Source organism: Palaemon carinicauda, unplaced genomic scaffold (assembly GCF_036898095.1).
Source record: "Palaemon carinicauda isolate YSFRI2023 unplaced genomic scaffold, ASM3689809v2 scaffold244, whole genome shotgun sequence".
Classification (NCBI taxonomy): domain Eukaryota; kingdom Metazoa; phylum Arthropoda; class Malacostraca; order Decapoda; family Palaemonidae; genus Palaemon; species Palaemon carinicauda.
In genome coordinates, this window is record NW_027170075.1 from 120,001 (window position 1) to 144,262 (window position 24,262).

At 42.7% G+C, this 24,262-nt stretch overlaps 1 protein-coding gene across 1 annotated transcript; it reads left to right on the forward strand.

The window, feature by feature from the left end:
- The first annotated feature begins 3,765 nt into the window (after nt 1-3,765).
- LOC137636171 (zinc finger protein 813-like) lies at nt 3,766-17,063 on the forward strand. The gene is made up of 4 exons (XM_068368568.1): nt 3,766-3,964; nt 4,175-4,442; nt 15,656-15,871; nt 16,361-17,063. Exons 1-4 carry the CDS (start codon nt 3,766-3,768, stop codon nt 17,061-17,063), a joined length of 1,386 nt encoding a protein of 461 aa, XP_068224669.1.
- Nucleotides 17,064-24,262: the final 7,199 nt, after the last annotated feature.

Consider the following 24,262-nt stretch of genomic DNA (forward strand, 5'->3'; position numbering starts at 1 on the left):
GCATAGTAGGGTTAAGCGTTGCCTTCCTTCTGTCAGTTAAAGGAATTCTCTCTCAGGGAAGAATCCTCACACAGGGTATCGCGTCTGATCCTTTACGCCACGAGTCAAGACCCCAACATCAGCAATCTCCCATGCGAAAGGATGTGCAAGGAGCTGTCCCTTTGGGTCGATGTCCACACCATGTTGGAGTTCGAACTAGGGCTAAGAACTTAGGTCTTCATTTGCACACTGGACCTTAAGGACACATACTTCCAGGCTCAAACCATCCATCTAGGAAGGTTGGAAGATTCAGTCTAGACAAACAAGAAACGCTAGTTAAGGGCACTGTGCTTCGGTCTTTCCACTACACCCATCCTGGTCTCACAGGATCGGCTTCTGTCTCCTCCGTTTCGGGACGACTGATGGACCTTAGCAGACTCAGTGGCAACCTTGCATTACACCGGAACTTCTGAAGTCTTTTTACCAAGATCTAGTGATCTAGGTAAACCTGTGGAAGTCTTCCCTACTTCCCTCCCAGAAGACTGGTGTATCTGGGAATGATTCTAGATACCAATCTCCACAAAACTTTTTCAAAACGAGAAGAACTCCCATCCCAGAGGGACTTGAGTCTGATTGGAATCAGCCCCTTGATCCCCCAGACATTCTGACCCCCATGGGACCAGAAGTTTGGACAAACCTCAAGGGATGGGTGTTAGTCGAGAATCTACAGAGTGGTATAACCTTCTCATCCTTCGCCACCCCTCGGACTTGATGCTGTGCTTAGAACACATCAAAAGAAGAGAGGAGGGACCAAAGTGCTGCACCACATGACCTCAGCCCTCTGGACTGAGTCCGAAAGTACGTTCACTTAAATCTCTGAAGAGATGAAGGTTAACTTTCCGGTCCTTCAGCAGCCTCATCAGTTCCCAACAGACCACTCAGTGATGTGATGGGCGACAACACCACACACCACATGGAGGCTCACATCGGCAAGCAAGAAGGAACTTGCTCATAGCCTCTTCCCATCTAACAGTATAAACACTAAGATTGGCCAAAGTTCGTTTGGTGCCACTATCAGCCCACTTCATTCCAGACGAGAGGAATGTACTCACCAACAATCTGTGCACGGCATCTCAGATAAGGTATACCGAATGGTCTTTGGATCACCTTTAGCCGATAAAGTCCCGACTTTACGGGGTCCTCCAACTAGGGATCTGTTCGCAACACTCCTGAACCTCAGGCTGCCGTTGCTCCCCAGCCCTAGACCCCAAGGCTCTGTGGCACAAAACAGGCCAACAACGGTGGGTACAACAATTATGTTTACGTCTTATCTCTGTTTTGTCTGGAGAAGGGCACTCATGAAGGCTTGAACATCGGTCAGCCTCTCAAGGACTCTCATAGTTCCGCTATGGCATTACGCAAAATGGTTTCCAAACCTTTTGCAGCTCCTGATAGTCTCTCCAAGAGAACCCTCTCCATATCACAGACAACCCACTTTGACACCTACCACAAGCTATAGCTTTGCTATGATTGTGCCCCTGGAGACTACCCAGTACCTCCTCTCCCACAGAGGCTTTTCGCAATAAGTTGCAAAAAAGTTGTCTAGATATCTGAGGAATTCCTCAGCATCAGTCTTACCAGGCAGTATAGCGTCTAGTGTGGTTGGTGTCATGTGAAAGTGTGTGTCTCCACTCGATACCTCTATTTCAGCAATAGCGGAATCCTCGAGTATATGTCAGAGGAAAAGACCCCATTTTCAGTTTCAACAGGTAAAGATGATCACTCAACCTGGATCCTTCACCTACAAACTAAAAGGAAGAGACATCCTCTCATCGCTAGACCTTCCCTAACTCATACGGACTTACAACTTTCCTTTCTCCAGTTGGAATATAGACCTTCCTCTCGGAACATGGTTCAAATTCTCCGGTCTCGAAAGAGACCTCCTTATGTTCCACTTCACCAGGCAACAAATTTTCACCTGGTTTAAGAAGACAATGTTCCTACACACTCTGACAACAGCCATACGAGTCAAGGAACTTCATGGTCTCTCTTTCGACATCGCCCATTAACGAGAAGGGCGAAAGGCAATCTTTAGTTTCGTCCCCGAGTATGTCGCCGGACACAGTTTCCAGAGGTGACAGATCCTACACGAGTCTCCACTCGATAACGGACGATCCAGATCATCCGTTACTGTACCCAGGGGAAGGTATGAGACTACCTTAAGAGAACGGCAACAGCTCACCCGGGTCCCTTCTGTTGTCATCAGCACTGGTAGAGACTAAAGGAGGATCGCCAAAACATCATCTCAACATGACAACTCACGATGTCAGGGGCATAGCTATGCCCCTGGTCCTTAGCAGATTACTCTGTGACGCAGGTTTCACAAGAAAGGATGTGAATGCTCCAAGTGACTTTCACAACCTTTCCCCTGCAAGACGTGACCCACAGGAACTCGATACGATATATATCGGTCCTGTGGTGGCTGCACAACAGCTGGTTGTATACCTCAGGCTCTTTATTGGACAAGTAGCAGAAGATTGAGGGCACTGTTACCGGGATTTAGTCTGCGTGAATGAAAAGATTTGACTGGCTCTTATTCTTTTCTTCATCCTACCCTCTCGTGGGGAAAGCAGCATCCTGGATTCTCTGCGTAAGCTGACCTCAAACCACTGCAGGTAAACCATGCTCCATTGTGTACCTAGTATTAAGCAAATACTGTTGCGTCCCCATACCCTGGCGAAGTGGTATTGGGAAAGTCTTGGTTACAAAAGTTTTTTCCTACAAAAAGACTCTTGATAACTTTACCTAGACAATCCCACTTCTGAATATCTTAACACACAAGCCTGCATAGGCTGCGGACCTAGCAAGGTTTTAACAAGGCGCAAGGACTCCTTACTTTGAGTACTAACATACGCAGATAAGGAGCCCCTGGGGTGAAGCCAAAAGCCAGATTGGCAGGGACTTCCACCCTTCCTAATACCTTAGCTATTTATACAAACTTGCCCGCCAGCTAGACCTTGAAGTCCTACCTCCAAACGAAGTGAGCTAAATCACCGGTGTGTGAGTGTGAGCGGTAGCAAGCTCCCCCCCCCACCCCCCCACTAAATAGCGTTATGGGTAGTTAACCCCTCGGTAGATTTTAATGGCCTGTTATTTCAGCTTCACAGAAAGTAATACCCCTAAATAAATAGCTAATTTTTGTATTGTTAGGAAAAATACAAATTATCTACGAATTTGTCATATCTTTAGCTAATCATACAAATTTTCCCTCCATCACTTCTCCTCCATAAGAACTTCCTGCAATGAAAAATGGTGACATATCACTGATGTGTGAGTGGGGTACCCGGTTATCCCGGATACCCCCTCGAACCTCCCACTACCTAGTGGGTGGTTGGTTGCCACCTTCCATTAAAGTCCTAATGGCTAGTCTTCCAGCTTTGCCGAAAGATGATCCCCTTTAAATAATTAAAGGTTTTTATGTTAGAAAAATACAAATTACTTCTAAATTTGTCCTATTTTCATTGTGCTCTTCTCCAGCTGATTATAGTTTTCTATTATTCCAGAGTTTTCATCCCAAAGGAAGGAATCATCCACCTCTTGCTGCCAAAGCTTGTAAGCTACTGAAGGTATATGCAAGAGACATAAGGCTGGAAAAGAAAGGGTCATGTTGGAAGTTTTTGTTGTACAGTATGATGTCTGAGTATAGGAAGTTAACCTTAGTTTCCTCTTTGAAGTCTATTGAAAATAATATTTAGGGGTGTTTCATCTTTTCATAGGGAGAGGATGATGAATTCTGAACCACCTTTTGAATTTCCAATGAAAAGTGAAATTGAAGATCCACTTTCACTTGCAGTCGATCCAGAAAATAATGATATGTCTGGCAGTGTTGCTGTCTTTAATGATGGCGCTCTTTTCTTGGATCCAAAAATGGAAGTCAAAGTAGAGCCAGAAATATTTGATTCTAGCGAAAACGGTTCATTAAGTTGTAAAGGGGATGTCAATGATGAGGAAAGTGTAGACACTTACTTAGGGACAGCTGTGAAAGAGGATAAAGGAAAAGAAAAGGGAAGACTTTCATGTTTAATCAGTGGAAGAGAATTATTACAGAAAGATGTTTTGAATCAAGAGGTGAATCAAATAAATGAGAAGCAGATAAAAAAAAGGATCTTTGGTAATGTTAACTCCAATGCTCTAGCTAGAAAGCGATGCACATGCAGTGAGTGTGGGAAAACTTTTTCTAATAGATTTAATCTTACCGTGCATTTAAGAATTCACATGGGAGAAAAGCCATACAAGTGCGATGTCTGTAGCCAAACATTTACCCTGAAACAAAGTCTCGCTGTACATTCAAGAGTTCACACAGGAGAGAAGCCATACAAGTGCGATGTCTGTAGCAAAACATTTACTGGAAAAACAAATCTCACTGAGCATTTAAGAATTCACACGGGAGAGAAGCCATACAAGTGCGATGTCTGTAGCAAAACATTTAATACAAAATCATATCTCACTGTACATTCAAGAGTACACACAGGAGAGAAGCCATACAAGTGCGATGTCTGTTGCAAAACATTTACTACAAAAACACATCTCGCTGAACATTCAAGAGTTCACACTGGAGAGAAGCCACACAAGTGCGATGTCTGTTGCAAAAAATTTACTACAAAAACACATCTCGCTGAACATTCAAGAGTTCACACTGGAGAGAAGCCATACAAGTGCGATGTCTGTAGCAAAACATATTCTTCGAGATGCAGTTTCGCTGCACATTCAACAATTCACACAGGAGAGAACCCATACAAATGTAATGTCTGTAGCAAAACATTAACCCTGGATAGGTACGGTCCTCGGACACCCCTTTAAGGGTATACTCGGACGCGAACGACCCCGACGCCAAAAAAAATTCTTGAAAAATCAGTTTTTGCAGTAACCTCCTTTTTTCTTTTGCCAAAAAAAACTTCAATGAATGCTTAAAACAACTGTAAAGAGAAATACTACTCATCTGCAGAAAAACTATTTATTATAAATATTTTAAAAAATTAAGTAGAAAAAAAAAAGACCTGACATAAAAATTCATAAAAAAAAAGTTTATACATATATACACAAATCCTTTTAGGAATTGATTCTTGAATGTTTAGGACACATCTTGATGTATTTTGGATGAAGTCAGACCCATGGAGGTGAAGATCTGAAATGAGAAAAAAAGGGTAACTTTTTTTGGCCAAAAAAAATTGTCCAAATTTCATGAATTTTTTTGGGTACCCAAATGAAATAGGAAGTGGCTAATTTTTTTAGGGAATAAACATATGTTATCCTAAAATAGAAATATGTAAAAAAATCTTCATTATTTTGTAAATTACATTTATATCAGGGGCCATATCTAAAGGTAATTTTTTGAGTACTTGGAAATTTCGTAAAAAAATACATATATTTAATATATAATATGATATTTATGCAGGTAAAAATATACCAAAATATCACAAATTCTATAGGGAACAAGAATATATATAGATAGGGCAGCTTACTCTTCGGATATGTCCACAAAATGGCCGCCAACCACACTGACTCAGACTCCCTAATCTGCCACTTGAAATGTAGGAAGGGTATGTCAATTTCAAGGTGTTATTTACTAATCTAATTATTATTGGATATGCATAAAAATTGTATGGTGGGTTGCTGGATAATTGTCGATTATTTTACGACTATAAAATTAAAATTCTGACCCAAAAAATTTTTTTTGAAGGGAAATAAAATCGAAAAAAAAAATGTAAAACAATATTTTAGCTAAAAAAATTGGATGATATTCAATCAAAAAAAAAGTAAACAAAATTTTCCGACAAATAAACATCTAGAGGAATCATTACTCTGTGATAGTTCCTTAGTACGTAGTAATTTTGAAAGAATTGGGAAAAAACGAAAAAATGGCAATCACCGGAAAATCGAACACATACCTATATATACGCCATATCTGGCTAAAAAAAAGATAGGCATGGGTAGCCAGATCATCTAGAAACACTTTCCAACACTATAAAAATATAAGTTTTGCGACACTACTTGCCAATTCCTTACGGTAACATGACTAAGCAAAAAAATGCAAAACAAATAAAAAGGGGCACTCGTGGAAAAATGGCCATTCTAATATACGGCATTTCAGAAAAAAAAAATTTCAGCCACGTGCTAGGCAAACCATCAAGGCATATTTTCCGACAAATAAACATATAAATGAAATATTACTCTGTGATAGTTCCTTAGTACGTAGTAATTTTGAAAGAAATGGGAAAAAACGAAAAAATGGCAATCACAGGAAAATCGAACACATACTTATATATACGCCATATCTGGCTAAAAAAAAAATAGGCATGGGTAGCCAGATCATCTAGAAACACTTTCCAACACTATAAAAATATAAGTTTTGCGACACTACTTGCCAATTCCTTACGGTAACATGACTAAGCAAAAAAATGCAAAACAAATAAAAAGGGGCACTCGCGGAAAAATGCCCAACATTCTAATATACGGCATCTCAGATAAAAAAAAAAGACATGCACGTGTTAGCCCAACCATCAAGGCACACTTTCTAACACATAAACATGAAAAAAAAATCAATAATATACGGCAATTCCTTACTACGTAGTAAATTTTTACAAATATTGAAAAAAAAACAGAAATTGGCAACCGCAGTTAAATACCCAATATACCAATAACTACGTCGTATCTGACAAAAACAAAATCACGCATGGGTAGCCAGATCATCTAGACACACTTTCCAACATTAAAAAAGCAAAAGTTTTACGACACTATTTCGCAATATCTTACGGAAAAATGACTTGGCAAAAAAATTAAAAAAAATTAAAAAGGGACACTCGCGGTAAAATGCCCGACATTCTAATATACGACATCTCAGATAAAAAAAAAGACATGCACGTGTTAGCCCAACCATCAAGGCACACTTTCTAACACATAAACATGAAAAAAAAATGAATAATATACGGCAATTCCTTACTACGTAGTAATTTTTACAAATATTGAAAAAAAAACAGAAATTGGTAACCGCAGTTAAATACCCAATATACCAATAACTACGTCGTATCTGACAAAAACAAAGTCATGCATGGGTAGCCAGATCATCTAGACACACTTTCCAACACTAAACAAGCAAAAGTTTTACGACACTATTTGGCAATATCTTACGGAAAAATGACTTGGCAAAAAAATGAAAAAAAATGAAAAAGGGGCACTCGCGGTAAAATGGTCCTCGTGGTGATGAAAGACATTTTAACTAAAAAAAAAAACATGCACATGGTAGCCAAACAATCCACCAAGACTTTCCACAACTGATAACCTATACAAGTTGCACCATTCTACGACAATTTCATAATACGTAATAACTTTGATAATTATGCAAACTACCTCAGAAGGGTAAACTCGGACGCGAACGACCCCGACGCGTCTCAGAAATCGGGGAAGGAGTACAGCTACAGCAATGCACATCTGGACACTACTAGAGCGTGTAGGGGAGACACCTCCTGCAGGTCGATCACCCACAAATTCAGTCACAGGGGTGAGTCACGTGAGAAAAACCTGTTTTTTTTTGACGCTCGGGGTCGCAAACGACCCACCGTACCTATCCAGGGTTAACTAGTAAAACACATCTCACTGTACATTTAAGAATTCACACAGGAGAGAATCCATACAAATGTAATGTCAATAGTAAAACATTTAATACAAAACAACATCTCACTGAACATTTAAGAATTCACACGGGAGAAAAGCCATACAATTGCGATGTCTGTGGCAAAACATTTACTGCAAAACATAATCTCACTGCACATTTAAGAATTCACACAGGAGAAAGGCCATACAAATGCAATGTCTGTAGCAAAACATTTGCTACAAAACTAAGACTTGCTGCACATTTAAGAATTCACACGGGAGAGAAGCCATACAAATGCAATGTCTGTAGCAAAGCATTTACTTGGAACCCATCTCTCAATAAACATTTAAGAATTCACACGGGAGAGAGGTCATACAAATAGCGAATTCTTTACTTTGAAAAACTATCTCACTAAACATAAGAAATCACATGAGAGATCTATTGCAATGTCATGAATGTGGCAAAACATTTGATATAAAAGAAAGACTCAATAAAATTTTATGAATAACTCACATGGAAGGGAAACCAGTCAAGTGAAAGGACTGTGGTAAAGCTTTTTGGTCTAAAAGTTTCAAGAATAATTATAGAAGGAGATGCTATAAAATCTGATATTGTGATCTGGAATAAAGAAGAAAAAACAGCAAAGATTATAGATGTGAGAGTTCTTACTCCTTCACACGATTGCCCAGACCGTTAGCTCTCAGAGTCGGCGAGGTGACATGATGCCTCCAAACAGCTCATGTGAAGCACAGAGTAACACCTCAGGTCAGGCACTAGCCAGTTAGTTTTTTGAACTTACACCCACCTAACGGTGAGTCTTTACTGTAAATATGGTAAGGGTTTGTATGTAGTGCAGTAATAAATGACAAATTTGGAAGAAATTTGCATTTTCCCTATGTATACAATTCTGGAGCTCTTAACACATACTGGTCCCGCCATCACCTTCCCCCAGGAAGTTCTGCCGTAATTGCACAATGACTTTCATTTACAAGTGCTGGTGTGAGCAGAGTGGTTGGTCCAACTCTTGCTCTCCCTTCGCTAAGTAGCTAAAAGTTTTACAGCTAATTCCAGCTGTTGCCAAAATGCGTCTCTGCTGTAAAGAGCTCCAGGTTTGTATAGTTAGGAAAAATACAAATTATTTCCAAATTTGTCATATTAGCATAATTATTACTAATAGAAGACAAGGTGCAAAAGCAAATTGCCACTAGCCCAAGGTACCAAATAGTTGACAGTCTGGTGCAGTGAATAAATAGGAATGTAAAGAATAAACTACATAAGAGAAATGGAAAATGAGATTATTTGAAAATAGATAACAATGTTGAATAAATGAGCATTATAAAAACCAGGAAATGAAACATCGTCAACAGAAAAGCATTTGTACCAAGTTTGAACTTTGAAATATCCGCTGATTCAGTTGCAGAATAATATACAGCATTAAGCCTTTTGAAACAATGTTGGTGACCTTGTGTCCTTTTTAAAGTAATACTGGATGATTGTACCTGCTTCCTGTACTGTAGTGAAGTTTTGAATGTTAGCAGGAAGGAAGAATCAAAATCTAGTCTACTTGTATTGGAATATGAAGCCGTGCAAATATTTACAAAGTACTATGGTATGGAGATAGCTTCATTTTGGGGGTTTGAATATAAGTTTAGTAATAAGGTAGAAAAGTATGATTTTTTAAATTTTTGTGATTTTGTTGATGTTATCTCTTTTATGGTCTTAGTGATAAGTTTAGGTTTTATAATTTTCCATTGGATTGTCCTTGAGAGGAGAATCTTCATTAAAATATCTAAATATTTGGTTTCTCTTTCATTTCCTCAAATGCTCTTCTCAGACATTTCAGTCTGCATTGGTCTCTCTGGAGAGAGAGTTTCTCATCAAATGATTTTACAGCATTCTTAGTACAGTACTGTATTCAGGTTTCACAAGAATGAAGTTAAGATTTAAAGATATTTTGCTGAGTAATATTCCAAGTCCCAGGGCTGGGTCTTCTGGGTAAAATCCATAACTCAATTTATTTAAGAATAAATTCTACAGGTTTCAGTATTAAAGTGAGTTTACAAAATTGAATATCTGATGTTATTAATTAAGTTTACAGTATATTGATTGTATTTGTGGTACAGAGCAGTAATCATGTCCAGAGGCTGTCATGGTTTGTTTTTTGGAAATCCAATTGTTTGGACTCATAGCTCACCCTAAAGTTAACTGTACTAAGTACAATCATTTGGGTCTAATTTTGTGCCAAGTTAGTTGTTAGTGTTTGAATATGAAAAGTAGAAGATTGAAGAATTAAAAGCAATTTTTTTCTTGTGTAACTTTTAAAGAAATATTTGTTCTGCCACTCTATACCTTCGCTGTTTATAGGGATATTACTTTCGGTGAGGCTGGAAGATGAGCCATAAGACTTTCAGTGAGGGATAATTACCTAAACCGCCAGTTAGCGGGAGGGTTGTGGGTAGCCGGCTACCCTGTTCACTCACACACTGGGCTCAGCATCTGCTTTGCTTTTGGCTTGATGGAGAATGGACATTGCTGCTCTCCTGCTCCATTGCCTTTTTGACTTGCCATTGAGTGATAGCTTTGAATTAATCTTTGTATGAGCCGTAACTGGAATACGAACCTACCCTATTCAATAGGGGTATTACTTTCAGTGAAGCTGAAATGACGAGCCATTAAGATTTAGTGAGGTTTAACTTGCCATTCCGCTAGTTAGCGGGCTTGGCGGGGGTTAGCTTGCTACCGCTCCCTCTCACACACCGGTGATTTACTTTGCTTCTGGCTCGGATGGTAAACGTTGTTGCTGCTTTTCATCCTCACCAAGTTATATTTTGAACTGCCATTAGTGCTTTTTGTTTATGCTTTCTCTTTAATAGTGTGTGTTTGTGTTGACTTGTGCAACCATGCATACTTGCCCTGGACTTGAAGGCTAACCCTGCCGGACCTTCACGTCAGCCATGGGCACTAACTGCCACACCCTTTCTCCCACCTGCAGAGGTCAACGGTGTGATTGTGGTAATAAGTGTAATGAGTGTCTGCCTCCCAGTGGGAAAGATTTTGGCAAGGGCGGAAGAAGAAGTCAAAGCGGGATATTTCTCTTTCGAAGGTTCCTTTGTGTGAAGGGAAAAAACACAAGATCTCTTCTTCTGCCTCCCGACCTTCCTCCGAAGCTCCTACTCGTTTGGCCTCTTCTGAGAGACCGTCGAGCAGTAGTGTAGACTTTAATTTTTGCCAACCCTTGTGCTTAAGAGATGGTGTTGCTTTCCCTAGCGAAGTGGCCCCACCTCTCCCTCCGGGTAAAGCCTTGTCTCTGGGTTCTGTGTTACAGGTGTGGTCGTCCCTGCGGCTCCCGAGTCCGCCCTTCAAGGACTTCTTGCTGCAATTCATCTTCTGCATTGCGAGTTTGCAGCCATTGTTGACCTCGGAGGTAGATCCACTAATTCTTGTCGATGTTGTAGTGTCAGAGGTGTCTTCTGTGGCCGCTGTCAACGCCCCTGACTCTCTAGACTCTCCTGCTGTTGCTGACGACTTCGTTTCCCCTGTTCTGTCCATCCTTCGAGGGGGAAACTAAGTCCATCGTCTGTCTCATATGAGTGGTTCTTCCCCTCGGATTCTCTCATAGAGACTCCTCTTCGGAGGACTGCTGCTCAAGGTCAGCTTGCTGATCCCACGTCGCAGAGCTCTCCCTCCGGTTTGACTTAAAGGTTGCCTTTCACCATCATTGAAAAGGCTCTTCGTCCTCGTCTTCACAGCCGTCGCCCACAGAGGAGCTGCCGCCTCAGTGGTCTTTTGGTCCTCAATCTTCGCCTGTTCCTGGTCCTTCTCCTGATGACGCTGCTTATTGACCTCGGACTTTTGGCCTAGACTCTCCTGCGTATCGTTCGCGATCGCCATTGTTGGATGTTCCCCTTCCAAAGGGCACATCCCTGTTCCTGTTCGACATTCCAGCCAACCTCCTGACCTGCCGTCACTGTTCCCATCTCCTGTACATCCTCGGATGTTCTACCTAAGCGTTCAGCTGAGCGCCACTCTCCTGGTTGCCAGCTCCCTGCAGTGCACCTGTGCTCTCCAACAGCACATCAGCGCCAGCCTGCACATTGACGTTCCCCTGACCGCTAGCCTTCTCCTTCTCATCCTCAGCCCCCTCCAATGCACCAGCGATCTCCCGATCTCCAACGCTCTCCAGCACAGCCCTGCCCTACCAAAGAGTAATGTTTGCCAGCTCGCCAGCAATCGCAGTGCAACTCCGCTCTCTAGCTCAAGCTCGTTAGCGCTCCCCTGAGGAATAGCGCTCCCTGAGACATCAGTGCTCTCATGCGCAGCCTTGGTATCAGGCTCGCCAATGCTCTCCTGCACGAAAACACTCTCTTGTACGTCACCCCACTCCCAAGCGCCACTTGTCCACTGCGCAACAGCGCTCTCCTGTGCCAAAACTCTCTACAGCTCACCAGCACCCTCTGACTCATTGGCGCTCTCCAGCTTGCCAGATTTCTCCTGCGTGCCAACGCTCTCATGCAAATTTACCGGAAACTGCACACCAGCATCCTTCTGCGTGGCGTCGTACTGCACGTTCTCTGGAAACCGCACCAGCATCATCCTGCTCAGCGTCTTACTGCACGCTATTGCTCTCCTGTGCGCTCTTTGGCCCACCAGCGCTCCCCAATGCGCTATCTCTCACTGTCCCACTTGCGCCATGGCCATGAGCAGGTTCTACAGGCTCCTAGGTTTTAAGGAACATTGAGTAGACAGCTCACCATCGCATCATTTCTCCTCCCTGCAAACGCATTACAGCGCGACCGCCATGGAAAGGTGGAGGGGTCTTCACAGAAGGGTTCAAGATCCCGAAGCTGCCTTCCTCAAAGGTGGATCCATCAACAGCAGCGACTCCTTTCAGGGAACTGTCGGTCCCTTTCCCTTCAGGGCCTTCAGGGGATATGTCTGACAGTGCGTCAGTCAGTCAGTAGAGGTCAGAGCAGTGGTGCAAGCCTTCAAGCCTGCTCTGTCTGCCAGCTCTTCGGAGCATTTTACAGCTACAGCAGACCTACTGTAAGGAACCACAGCTTCTTCTCCCCTGAAGAAGAAGAAGGTCTCAGATGTGGTTACTTCCCCTAGGGTAAAGCTGACTCCTATTGGGCTATCAAGGTCTGCTCCTGCATCTTCCACCTGACACTCTCCTACCTCACCTCTGTCGAGGGAGTAATGCCAGGGAGGGGCTTCCTCTCTTCCACCTTCGGAGGAAGTTTCCCCTCTCACGGAGAGTTCACCACCGATGGAAGTCAGGAGGAACATGACAATGCAGCTTTCGATGATGGAGCCCTTCCTCCTTCCATGGAAGGAACCGAAGGACTCCAAGACTCTTCCTAAGTCCTCTTCAAGAACCTCCAAGTCTACAGATGCAGCCTGTCACTGGAGGGATGTGCGCGACCCACCTGGAGAAGAGCTCTCGGGGATGGAAAAAGGAGACTTCGCTGCAAGTCCAAGTCAAACGTCGGAAGGAGAGCAGAAAAAGTCGGACCATGCATTCTGTCAGGTTCTGACTCTCATCAGGATTCTCAATGGGTTTATCAACTGAGAGAGAAAAGACACGGTGTCTTTTGCACCTAGAAGCCCTCAGAGACCAGTGCATCCTTGCCTTGGACTCAGGGCGTGAAGGGTGCCAGGGCTACGATCATCCTACAGCTCTTTGAGCTCTCCTCCTCCCAACGTTCCGGCTCTACCACCAAGCTTCCCCCACCTCCTGTCTGCAGCAGAGGAGCTATTCTGAGATCTTAGACGTGCCTCGTCCAACTCCTCTTCTTCCCATACAGGCTACTTTGTGGCTTGATGTTTGGTTAGGGACCTTGGAAATCCTGGTAAGAACTGAGGATTTCTCAAAGAAATGTACCAGGGTTCTCACCATTACTCCCACCTTTACCAGGCTTTTGGGAGTCTCCTGCTTGAGGTGGACCCTTTGCTTCTTCGCCTGTTCCGGCAACTAACCCCTTTAGTCCACCAGAGACTGCAGACATTGGACTAGGGGAGCAGTTCTTGGGTAACCCGGCCAAAGCCAGTAGGCCAGAAATGGCTCCAGTAGCTACAGCCGAGGCAGTTTCCCTCTCTCCTCAGCAGAATTTAGTTCCACTCTCCAGGCCAGCAAACGACAGTGCTAAACATCAGTCTAGCTGGTGGTAGTGGCTCTCAACAGTTCCTGTACAGGTAGTGCCACTCTACAAGAAGGGGCAGAGGCACACTCAAAGGTACTTTTCGGGACAGTAGATGGTAGTGTCCCCCTCCAGGGCAGCAGACGGCAGTGTCCCCCTCCAGGCCAGCAGATGGCAGTGTCCCCCTCCAGGGCAGCAGATGGCAGTGTCCCCCTCCAGGGCAGCAGATGGCAGTATCCCCCTCCAGGCCAGCAGACTGCACTGTCCCCCTCCAGGCCAGCACATGGCAACAAGCTTGGACCTTTCTCATGTCACAAGCTGGGTACTTTGTTTGAATACTTTGACCTAGATCGAAAAGGCTCTTTCTTGGTGTTAATTGCTAAAAAATTTGCATCATAAACCTAATGGCACTGTATTTTGAAATAGGACTTTTATATTTTATTTCTTTTTTTTTGGGTGTGTGGGTGTCCTAAAAAAAAAAACCAAGTACTTGTGTTTTGTATTGATATAGGGGTGCCCAATGAGTGAGAGGCTTTTTTTTCAAATAATTTTTCAGTCTTGTATTGTTTTTCAATTCATATTCCATGTCATAGCAATGAACTTTAGTTACTAATTGGTCTTGCCTTCGTTCAAGTATCTCCAGTACATGAGGACAGATGCCCACTTACAAGATGAGGAAGTCTTCAGGTGGACACCTCCCTCTCTCTGATCTGGCTGTTTTATCAAGGGAAACCAGTCGTCTTTCCTTGGCCCTCATCGCTCCCTTCTGGCCTCGGAAGGACTGGTTCCCAGACGTTTTTGAGGTCCTAGTGAACCCTCCTGTTAGATTGCTAGAGACCAGATCTACTCAAACAGCCTCACTTTCATTGTCTTCATCAGAGGCTCCACATGCTTCATCTTCATGCTTGGAGCCTGTCAGGAGGTTCTCAAGGTAAAAAGGCTTTTCATCTAGTTAGCCTAAGCCATGTGATGCTCTACATGTCGATTTTATCAAGTCAAATGGGCAGTTTTTTTTTACGCTGGTGCCGGATGAAAGGTCATTCTTCTTCCAGACCCTCTCAGCCTAAAATTGCAGAATTCCTGGTCCATCTTCACAGGGATGGAGGGTATCTGTTGTTCCTGAGAAGGCACTGGACAACACAAAGGCAACCAGAAAGAAAAAACTTATGTTAGTAATATTAATTTGCCATGACAGTAGAACCAAAGCAAAGGTAGAGGGAGTGATATGGAAGAGTTTGTGGTAAATGTTCCTGTCTGTGCAAGATTACTATAAAGCCTTTTGCTGTTCATAATTCTGGAGGAAGGCTCAGAGGTGCATAGCAGTATTAGCAAGACAATTTTGATGGTGACTGGAGAGGAAGTACAGTAAAGGAAATAAGACTATGGATGAAACTCTGTCTTTTTGAAGAGCAAGGGGAAAACTATTTAAAGAATAAAACCAATAATGTCACAGGAAATACTGTGGATGATAGAATCTACAGAGGATATGAGATTTTTAGATGCCTGAAATGTGTAACAAGAACAGATAGAACACAGATCAAAGTCTGTGGTTCGTATGTTTAGGAAAAATGAAAAGTACATAACTTTATGAATTTATTTTATTTTTTAGAAAACTCCATTAATTTTATTGATTTTTCCTCTTCTCCAACTGATTGTAGTTTTCTTTTCTTCCAGACTTTTCATCTCAAAGGAAGGAATCATCCACCTCTTGCTGCTAAAGCTTGTAAGCTACTGAAGGTATATGCAAGAGATGTAAGACGGGAAAAGAAAGGGTCATGTTGGAAGTTTTTGTTGTACAGTATGATGTCCGAGAATAGGAAGTTTAGTCTTAATTTCATCTTTGGAGTCTATTGAAAATAATATTAAGAGTTGTTTCATCTTGTGATAGGGTGAGGATGATGAATTCTGAACCACCTTTTGAATTTTCAATTAAAAGTGAAATTGAAGATCTATTTTCACCTGCAGTCGATTCAGAAAATAATGATAGGTCTGGCAGTGTTGCTCTCTTTAATGATGGCGCTCTTTTCTTGGATCCAAAAGTGGAAGTCAAAGTAGAGCCGGAAATATTTGATTCCAGCGAAAGCAACTTGAAAAATTCCTACGAGTACGATGCATCAGTGAGTGAAAACGGTTCATTAAGTTGTAAAGAGAATGTCGATGATGAGGAAAGTGTAGACACTTACTTTGGGACAGCTGTGAAAGAGGATAAAGGAAAAGAAAAAGGAAGACTTTCATGTGTGATCAGTGGAAGAGAATTATTACAGAAAGATGTTTTGAATCAAGAGGTGAATCAAATAAAGGAGAAGCAGATAAAAAAAAGGATCTTTGGTAATGTTAACTCCAATGCTCTAGCTAGAAAGCGATGCACATGCAGTGAATGTGGGAAAACGTTTTCTAATCAATTTAATCTTACTGTGCATTTAAGAAATCACACGGGAGAGAAGCCATACAAATGCAATGTCTGTAGCAAAACATTTAATACAAAATCACATCTCACTATACATTTAAGAATTCACACGGGAGAGAGGCCATACAAGTGTGATGTTTGTAGCAAAACATTTATTACAAAACAGTGTCTCACTATACATTCAAGAAATCACACGGGAGAGAAGCCATACAAATGCAATGTCTGTAGCAAAACATTTAATACAAAACAAAGTCTCACTATACATACAAGAATTCACACGGGAGAGAAGCCATACAAGTGCGATGTCTGTAGCAAAACATTTATTGAAAAACATAGTCTCAATAAACATTTAAGAATTCACACGGGAGAGAAGCCATACAAGTGCGATGTTTGTAGCAAAACATTTTATACAAAATCACATCTCTCTTACCATTCAAGAATTCACACGGGAGAGAAGCCATACAAGTGTGATGTCTGTAGCAAAACATTTATTACAAAACAGTGTCTCACTATACATTCAAGAAATCACACGGCAGAGAAGCCATACAAATGCAATGTCTGTAGAAAAACATTTTCTTTGCAATACAGTCTCGCTTCACATTCAACAATTCACACGGGAGAGAAGCCATACAAATGTAATGTCTGTAGCAAAACATTTTTTTCGAAATACAGTCTCACTGTACATTTAAGAGTTCACACGGGAGAGAAGCCATACAATTGTGATGTCTGTAGCAAAACATTCACTAGAAAACCAAATCTCACTGAACATTTAAGAATTCACACGGGAGAGAGGCCATACAAGTGCAACGTCTGTAACAAATTCTTTACTTCGAAAAAATATCTCACTAGACATAAGAAATCACATGAGAGATCTATTCCAATGTCATGAATGTGGCAAAACATATAATTTAAAACAGAGACTCTATAAACATTTAAGAACTCACATGGAAGAAAAACCATTCGAGTGCACGGACTGTGGTGAAGCATTTTGCTCTGAAGGTTTCCTCAGGAATCATCATAGAAGGAGGTGCTATAAAATCTGATATTGTGATCTGGAATAAAGAAAAAAAAAACAGCAGAAATTATAGATGTGAGAGTTCTTACCCCTTCGCACGATTGCCCAGGCCGTTAGCTCTCAAAGTCGACGAGGTGACATGATGCCTCCAAACAGCTCATGCGAAGCACAGAGTAACACCTCAGGTCAGGCACTAGCCAGTTAGTTTTTTGGACTTGCACCCACCTAACGGTGAGTCTCCACTGTAAATATGGTAAGGGTTTGTATGTAGTGCAGTAATAAATGACAAATTTGGAAGAAATTTGCATTTTCCTTATGTATATAATCCTGGAGCTCTTAACACATACTGGTCCCGCCATAACCTTCCCCCAGGAAGTTCTGCCGCAATTGCACAGTGATTTTCAGTTACAAGTGGTGGTGTGAGCAGAGTGGTTGGTCCAACTCTCGCTCTCCCTTCGCTAAGTAGCTAAAAGTTTTACAGCTAGTTCCAGCTGTTGCCAAAATGCGTCTCCGCTGTAAAGAGATCCAGGTTTGTATAGTTAGGAAAATACAAATTATTTGCAAATTTGTCATATTAGCCTTATTATTACTTTTAGAAGCGCCAAGGTGCGAAAGTAAATTGCCACTAGCCCAAGGGACCAAATAGTTGACAGTCTGGTGCAGTGAAGAAATAGAAATGTAAAGAATAAACTATATAAGAGAAAAATTAGATTATTTCAAGATAGATAACAATGTTGAATTAATAAGCTTTATAAAAACCAGGAAATAAAACATCGTTAACAGAAAAACATTTGTACTAAGTTTGAACTTGTAAATATCTGCTGATTCAGTTGCAGGGGCAGTAGTTGATTGGCCTGGTCACAGCCTAAATAAAGCTTAGAGAATAATATACAGCATGAAGCCTTTTGAAACAATGCTGGTGACATTTTCTCTTTTTTGGAAATTAATACTGGTGATTCTACCTGCTTCTTGTACTGTAGTGAAGTTATGAATGTTAGCGGGAAGGAAGATTTAAAGGCCAGTCTGCTCATATTGGAATATGAAGCCTTGCAATTATTTACAAAGTACTATGGTATGGAGATAGCTTCATTTTGGGGGTTTGAATATAAGTATAGTAATAAGGTAGAAAAGTATTTTTTAAGATTTATGTGATTTTCTTGATGTGATCTCTTTTATGGTCTTAGTGACTAGTTTAGGTTTTATAATTTTCCATTGGATTGTCCTTGAGAGGAGAATCTTCATTAAAATATCTAAATATTTGGTTTCTCTTTCATTTCCACAAATGCTCTTCTCAAACATTTCAATCTGCATTGGTCTCTCTGGAGAGAGAGTTTCTCATCAAATGATTTTACAGCATTCTTAGTACAGTACTGTATTCAGGTTTCACAAGAATGAAGTTAAGATTTAAAGATATTTTGCTGAGAAATATTCCAAGTCCCAGGGCTGGGTCTTGTGTGTAAAATCCATAACCCAATTTATTTAAGAATAAATTCTACAGGTTTCAGTATTAATGTGAGTTAACGAAATTAGATATCTGATATTATTAATTAAGTTTACAGTATATTGATTGTATTTGTGGTACAGAGCAGTAATCATGTCCAGAGGCTGTCATGGTTTGTTTTTGGAAATCCAATTTGTTTGGACTCATAGCTCACCTTAATGTTAACTGTAATAAGTACAATAATTTGGGTCTAATTTCGTGTCAAGTTAGTTGTCAGTGTTTGAATATGAAAAATAGAAGATTGAAGGATTAAAAGCAATATTTTGTTATGTAACTTTTAAGAAATATTTATTCTGTCATTCTATACCTTCGCTGTTTATAGGGATATTACTTTCGGCGAGGCTGGAAGATGAGCTATAAGACTTTTAGTGAGGGATAATTACCTAAACCGCCAGTTAGCGGGAAGGTTGTGGGTAGCCGGCTACCCTGTTAACTCACACACTGGGCTGAGCATCTACTTTGCTTTTGACTTGATGGAGAACGGACATTGCTGCTCTCCTGCTCCCTTACCTTTTTGACTTGCCATTGAGTGATAGTTTTGAATTATTCTTTGTATGTGCCGTAACTGGAATACGAACCTACTCTATTCAATAGGGGTATTACTTTCAGTGAAGCTGAAATGACGAGCCATTAAGATTTAGTGAGGTTTAACTTGCCATTCCGCTAGTTAGCGGGCTTGGGGGGGGGGGGGGTAGCTTGCTACCGCTCCCTCTCACACACCGGTGATTTACTTTACTTCTGGCTCGGATGGTAAACGTTGTTGCTGCTTTTCATCCTCACCAAGTTATATTTTGAACTGCCATTAGTGCTTTTTGTTTATGCTTTCTCTTTAATAGTGTGTGTTTGTGTTGACTAGTGCAACCATGCATACTTGCCCTGGACTTGAAGGCCAACCCTGCCGGACCTTCACGTCAGCCATGGGCACTAACTGCCACACCCTTTCTCCCACCTGCAGAGGTCAACGGTGTGATTGTGGTAATAAGTGCAATGAGCGTCGGGAGTGGTCTGCTTCCCAGTGGGAAAGATTTTGGCGAGGGCTGAAGAAGAAGTCAAAGTGGGATATTCCTCTTTCGAAGGTTCCTTTGTATGAAGGGAAAATAACACAAGATCTCTTCTTCAGCCTCCCGACCTTCCTCCGAAGCTCCTACTCGTTCGGGCTCTTCTGAGAGACCGTCAAGCAATATTGTAGACTTTAATTTTTGCCAACCCTCGTCCTTGAGAGATGGTGTTGCTTCTCCTAGCGAAGTGGTCCCACCTCTCCCCTCTGGTAAGGCCTTGTCTATGGGTTCTGTGTTACAGGTGTGGTCGTCCTTGCGGCTCCCAGGTCCGCAATGTGAGTGTGCAGCCGTCGTTGACTTCGGAGTTGGATCCTCTAATTCTTGTCGATGTTGTGGTGTCAGAGTCGTCTTCTCTGGCCGCTGTCGACGCCCCTGACCCTCTAGACTCTCCTGCTGTTGCTGACGACTACGTTTCCCCTGTTCTGTCCATCCTTCGAGGGGGAAACTTAAGTCCATCGTCTGTGTCTCATATGAGTGGTTCTCCCGTCGGGTGAGTTCTCTCATAGAGACTCCTCTTCGGAGGACTGCTGCTCAAGGTCAGCTTGCTGATCCCACGTCGCAGAGCTCACCCTCTGCTTTGACTTGAAGGTTGCCCTTCACCATCATTGAAAAGGCTCTTCAGCCTCGTCTTCACAGCCGTCGCCCAGAGAGGAGCTGCTGCTTCAGTGGTCTTCTGGCCCTCGACTTTCGCCCTTTCCTGGTCCTTCTCCTGACGATGCTGCGGCTAGTCCTCGGACTTCAGCCCTGGACTCTTCTGCGTATCGTTCGTGATCGCTTTTGGTGGATGTTCGCCCTTCCAATGGGCACATCGCACATCCCTGTACGTCACCCCACTCCCAAGCGCCAGTGGTTCACTGCGCAACAGCGCTACCTGAGATATCAGTGCTCTCATGCGCAGACTCGGTATCAGGCTCGCCAACGCCCTTCTGCACAAAAGCGCTCTCTTGTACGTCACCCCACTCCTAAGCGCCAGTGGTCGACTGTGCAACAGTGCTCTCCTGTGCCAAAACTCTCTCCAGCTCACCAGCACCCTTTGGCTCGCTGGCACTCTCCAGCTTGCCAGTGCTCACCTGCGCGCCAGAGTTTTCCTACGAATTTACCGGAAAATGCGCGCCAGCATCCTCCTGTGTGGCGTCGTACTGCTCGCTATTCTTCTCCTGCGTCCTCTCCGGCCCGCTAGCGCTCACTGTCCCACTTGCGCCGTGGCCATGAGCAGGTTCTACAGGCTCCTAGGTTTTAAGATACTCACCATCGCATCATTCCCCTCCCTGCAAACGCATTACAGCGTGACCGCCGAGGAAAGGAGGAGGGGTCTCCATAGAAGGGTTCAGGATCCCGAAGCTGCCTTTCTCAAAGGTGGATCCATCAACAGCAGAGACTCCTCTCAGGGAACCTTTGGTCCCTTTCCCTTCAGGGGATCTGTCTGACAGTGCGTCAGTCAGTCAGCAACCCTGATTCAGAGCTATGGTCAGAGCAGTGGTGCAAGCCTTCAAGCCTGCTCTGTCTGCCAGCTCCTCAGAGCATTTTACAGCTATAGCAGACCTACTGTAAGGAACCACAGCTTCTACCCTGAAGAGGAAGAAGGTCTCAGATGTGGTTACTTCCCCTAGGGTAAAGCTGACTCCTATTAGGCTATCAAGGTCTGCTCGTGCATCTCCCACTGGGCACTGTCCTACCTCACCTCTGCCGAGGGGGTAATGCCAGGGAGGGGCTTCCACTCTTCCACCTTCGGAGGAAGTTTCCCCTCGCACGGAGAGTTCACCACTGATGGAAGTCAGGAGGGACATGACAATGCAGCTTTCGATGCTTGAGCCTTTCCTCCTTCCACGAAAGGAACCGAAGTACTCCAAGACTCTTCCAAAGTCCTCTTCAAGAACCTCCAAGTCTACAGATGCAGCCTGTCACTTGAGGGGTGCCAGTGCTACGATCATCCTACAGCTCTTTGAGCTCTCCTCCTCGCAATGTTCCGGCTCTACCACCAAGCTTCTCCCACCTCCTGTCTGCAGCAGAGGAGCTATTCTGAGATCTTAGACGTGCCTCGTCCAACTCCTCTTCTCCCCATACAGGCTACTTTGTGGCTTGATGTTTGGTTAGGGACCTTGGAAAACCTGGTAAGAACTGAGGATTTCTCAAAGAAATGTACCAGGGTTCTCACCATTACTCCCACCTGTACCAGGCTTCTGGGAGTCTCCTGCTTGAGGTGGACCCTTTGCTTCCTCGCCTGTTCCGGCAACTAACCCCTTTAGTCCGCTAGAGACTGCAGACAGTGGACTAGGGGAGCAGTTCTTGGGTAACCCGGCCAAAGCCAGTAGGCCAGAAATGGATCCAGTAGCTACAGCCGAGGCAGTTCCTCTCTCTGCTCAGCAGCATGTAGTTCCACTCTCCAGGCCAGCAAAAGACAGTGCTGAACATCATTTTAGGTGGTGGTAGTGGCTCTCAACAGTTCCTGTACAGGTAGTGCCACTCTACAAGAAGGGGCAGAGGCACACTCAAAGGTACTCTTCGGGACAGTAGATGGCAGTGTCCCCCTCCAGGGCAGCAGACGGCAGTGTCCCCCACCAGGGCAGCAGACGGCAGTGTCACCCTCCAGGGCAGCAGACGGCAGTGTCCCCCTCCAGGCCAGCAGACAGCAACAAGCTTGGACCTTTCTCATGTCACAAGCTGGGTACTTTGTTTGAATACTTTGACCTAGACCGAAAAGGCTCTTTCTTGGTGTTAATTGCTAAGAAATTTGCATCATAAACTTAATGGGATTGTATTTTGAAATAGGAATTTTATATTTTATTTCTTTTTTTTGGGTGTGTGGGTGGCCTAGGAAAAAAACCAGGTACTTGTGTTTTGTATTGATATAAGGGTGGCCAATTAGTGGAAGGCTTTTTTTTTTCAAATAATTTTTCAGTCTTGTATTGTTTTTCAATTCTTATTCCATGTCATAGCATTGAACTTTTGTTACTAAGTCGTCTTCACTTCGTTCAAGTATCCCAGTACATGAGGACAGATGCCCACTTACAAGATGAGGAAGTCTTCAGGTGTACACCTCCTCCCTCTTTCTGATCTGGGCATTTTATCAAGCCAGTCTTCTTTCCTTGGCCCTCATCGCTCCCTTCTGGCCTCGGAAGGACTGGTTCCCAGACCTTTTTGAGGTCCTAGTGAACCCTCCTGTTAGATTGCTAGAGAGACCAGATCTATTCAAACAGCCTCACTTTCATTGTCTTCATCAGGGGCTCCACATGATTCATCTTCATGCTTGGAGCCTGTCAGGAGGTTCTCAAGGTAAAAAGGCTTTTCATCTAGTTAGCCTAAGCCATATGATGCTCTACATGTCGAGTTTATCAAGTTAAATAGGCAGTTTTTTTTTAACGCTGGTGCCAGATGAAAGGCCATTCTTCCTCCAGACTCTCTCAGCCTAAAATTGCAGAATTCCTGGTCCATCTTCACAGGGATGAAGGGTATCTGTAGGTTTTAGGAAGGCACTGGACAACACAAAGGCAACCAGAAAGAAAAAACTTATGTTAGTAATATTAATTTGCCATAACAGTAGAACCAAAGCAAAGGCAGAGGGAGTGATATGGAACAGTTTATGTTAAGTGTTCGTGTCTGTGCAAGATAACTATAAAGCATTTTGCTGTTTATAATTCTGGAGGAAGGCTCAGATTTTGATGGTGACTGGAGAGGAAGTACAGTAAATGAAATAAGACATTGGATGAAATGTCTGTCTCTTTGAAGAGCAAGGGGAAAACTATATAAAGAGTAAAACCAACTATGTCATAGGAAATACTGTGGATTATAGAATCTACAGAGGATATGAGATTTTTAGATGCCTGAAATGTGTAACAAGAACAGATAGAACACCCATCAAAGTCTGTGGTTTGTATGTTTAGGAAAAATGCAAATTACATAACTTTATGAATTTATTTTATTTTTAGAAAATTCCATTATTTTTATTGGGTTTTGCTCTTCAACTGATTGTAGTTTTCTATTCTTCCAGACTTTTCATCCCAAAGGAAGGAATCATCCACCTCTTGCTGCTAAAGCTTGTAGGCTACTGAAGTTATATGCCAGAGACATAAGACTGGAAAAGAAAGGGTTATGTTGGAAGTTTTTGTTGTACAGTATGATTTCTGAGAATAGGAAGTTTAGTCTTAATTTCCTCTTTGAAGTTTATTGAAAATAATATTAAGGGGTTTTTCATCTTTTCATAGGGAGAGGATGATGAATTCTGAACCACCTTTTGAATTTTCAATGAAAAGTGAAATTGAAGATCTATTTTCACCTGCAGTCGATCCAGAAAATAATGATACGTCTGGCAGTGTTGCTCTCTTTAATGATGGCGCTCTTTTCTTGGATCCAAAAGTGGAAGTCAAAGTAGAGCCAGAAATATTTGATTCTAGCGAAAGCAACTTGACAAATTCCTACAAGTACGATGCATCGGTGAGTGAAAACGGTTCATTAAGTTGTAAAGAGAATGTCGATGATGAGGAAAGTGTAGACACTCACTTAGGGACAGCTGTGAA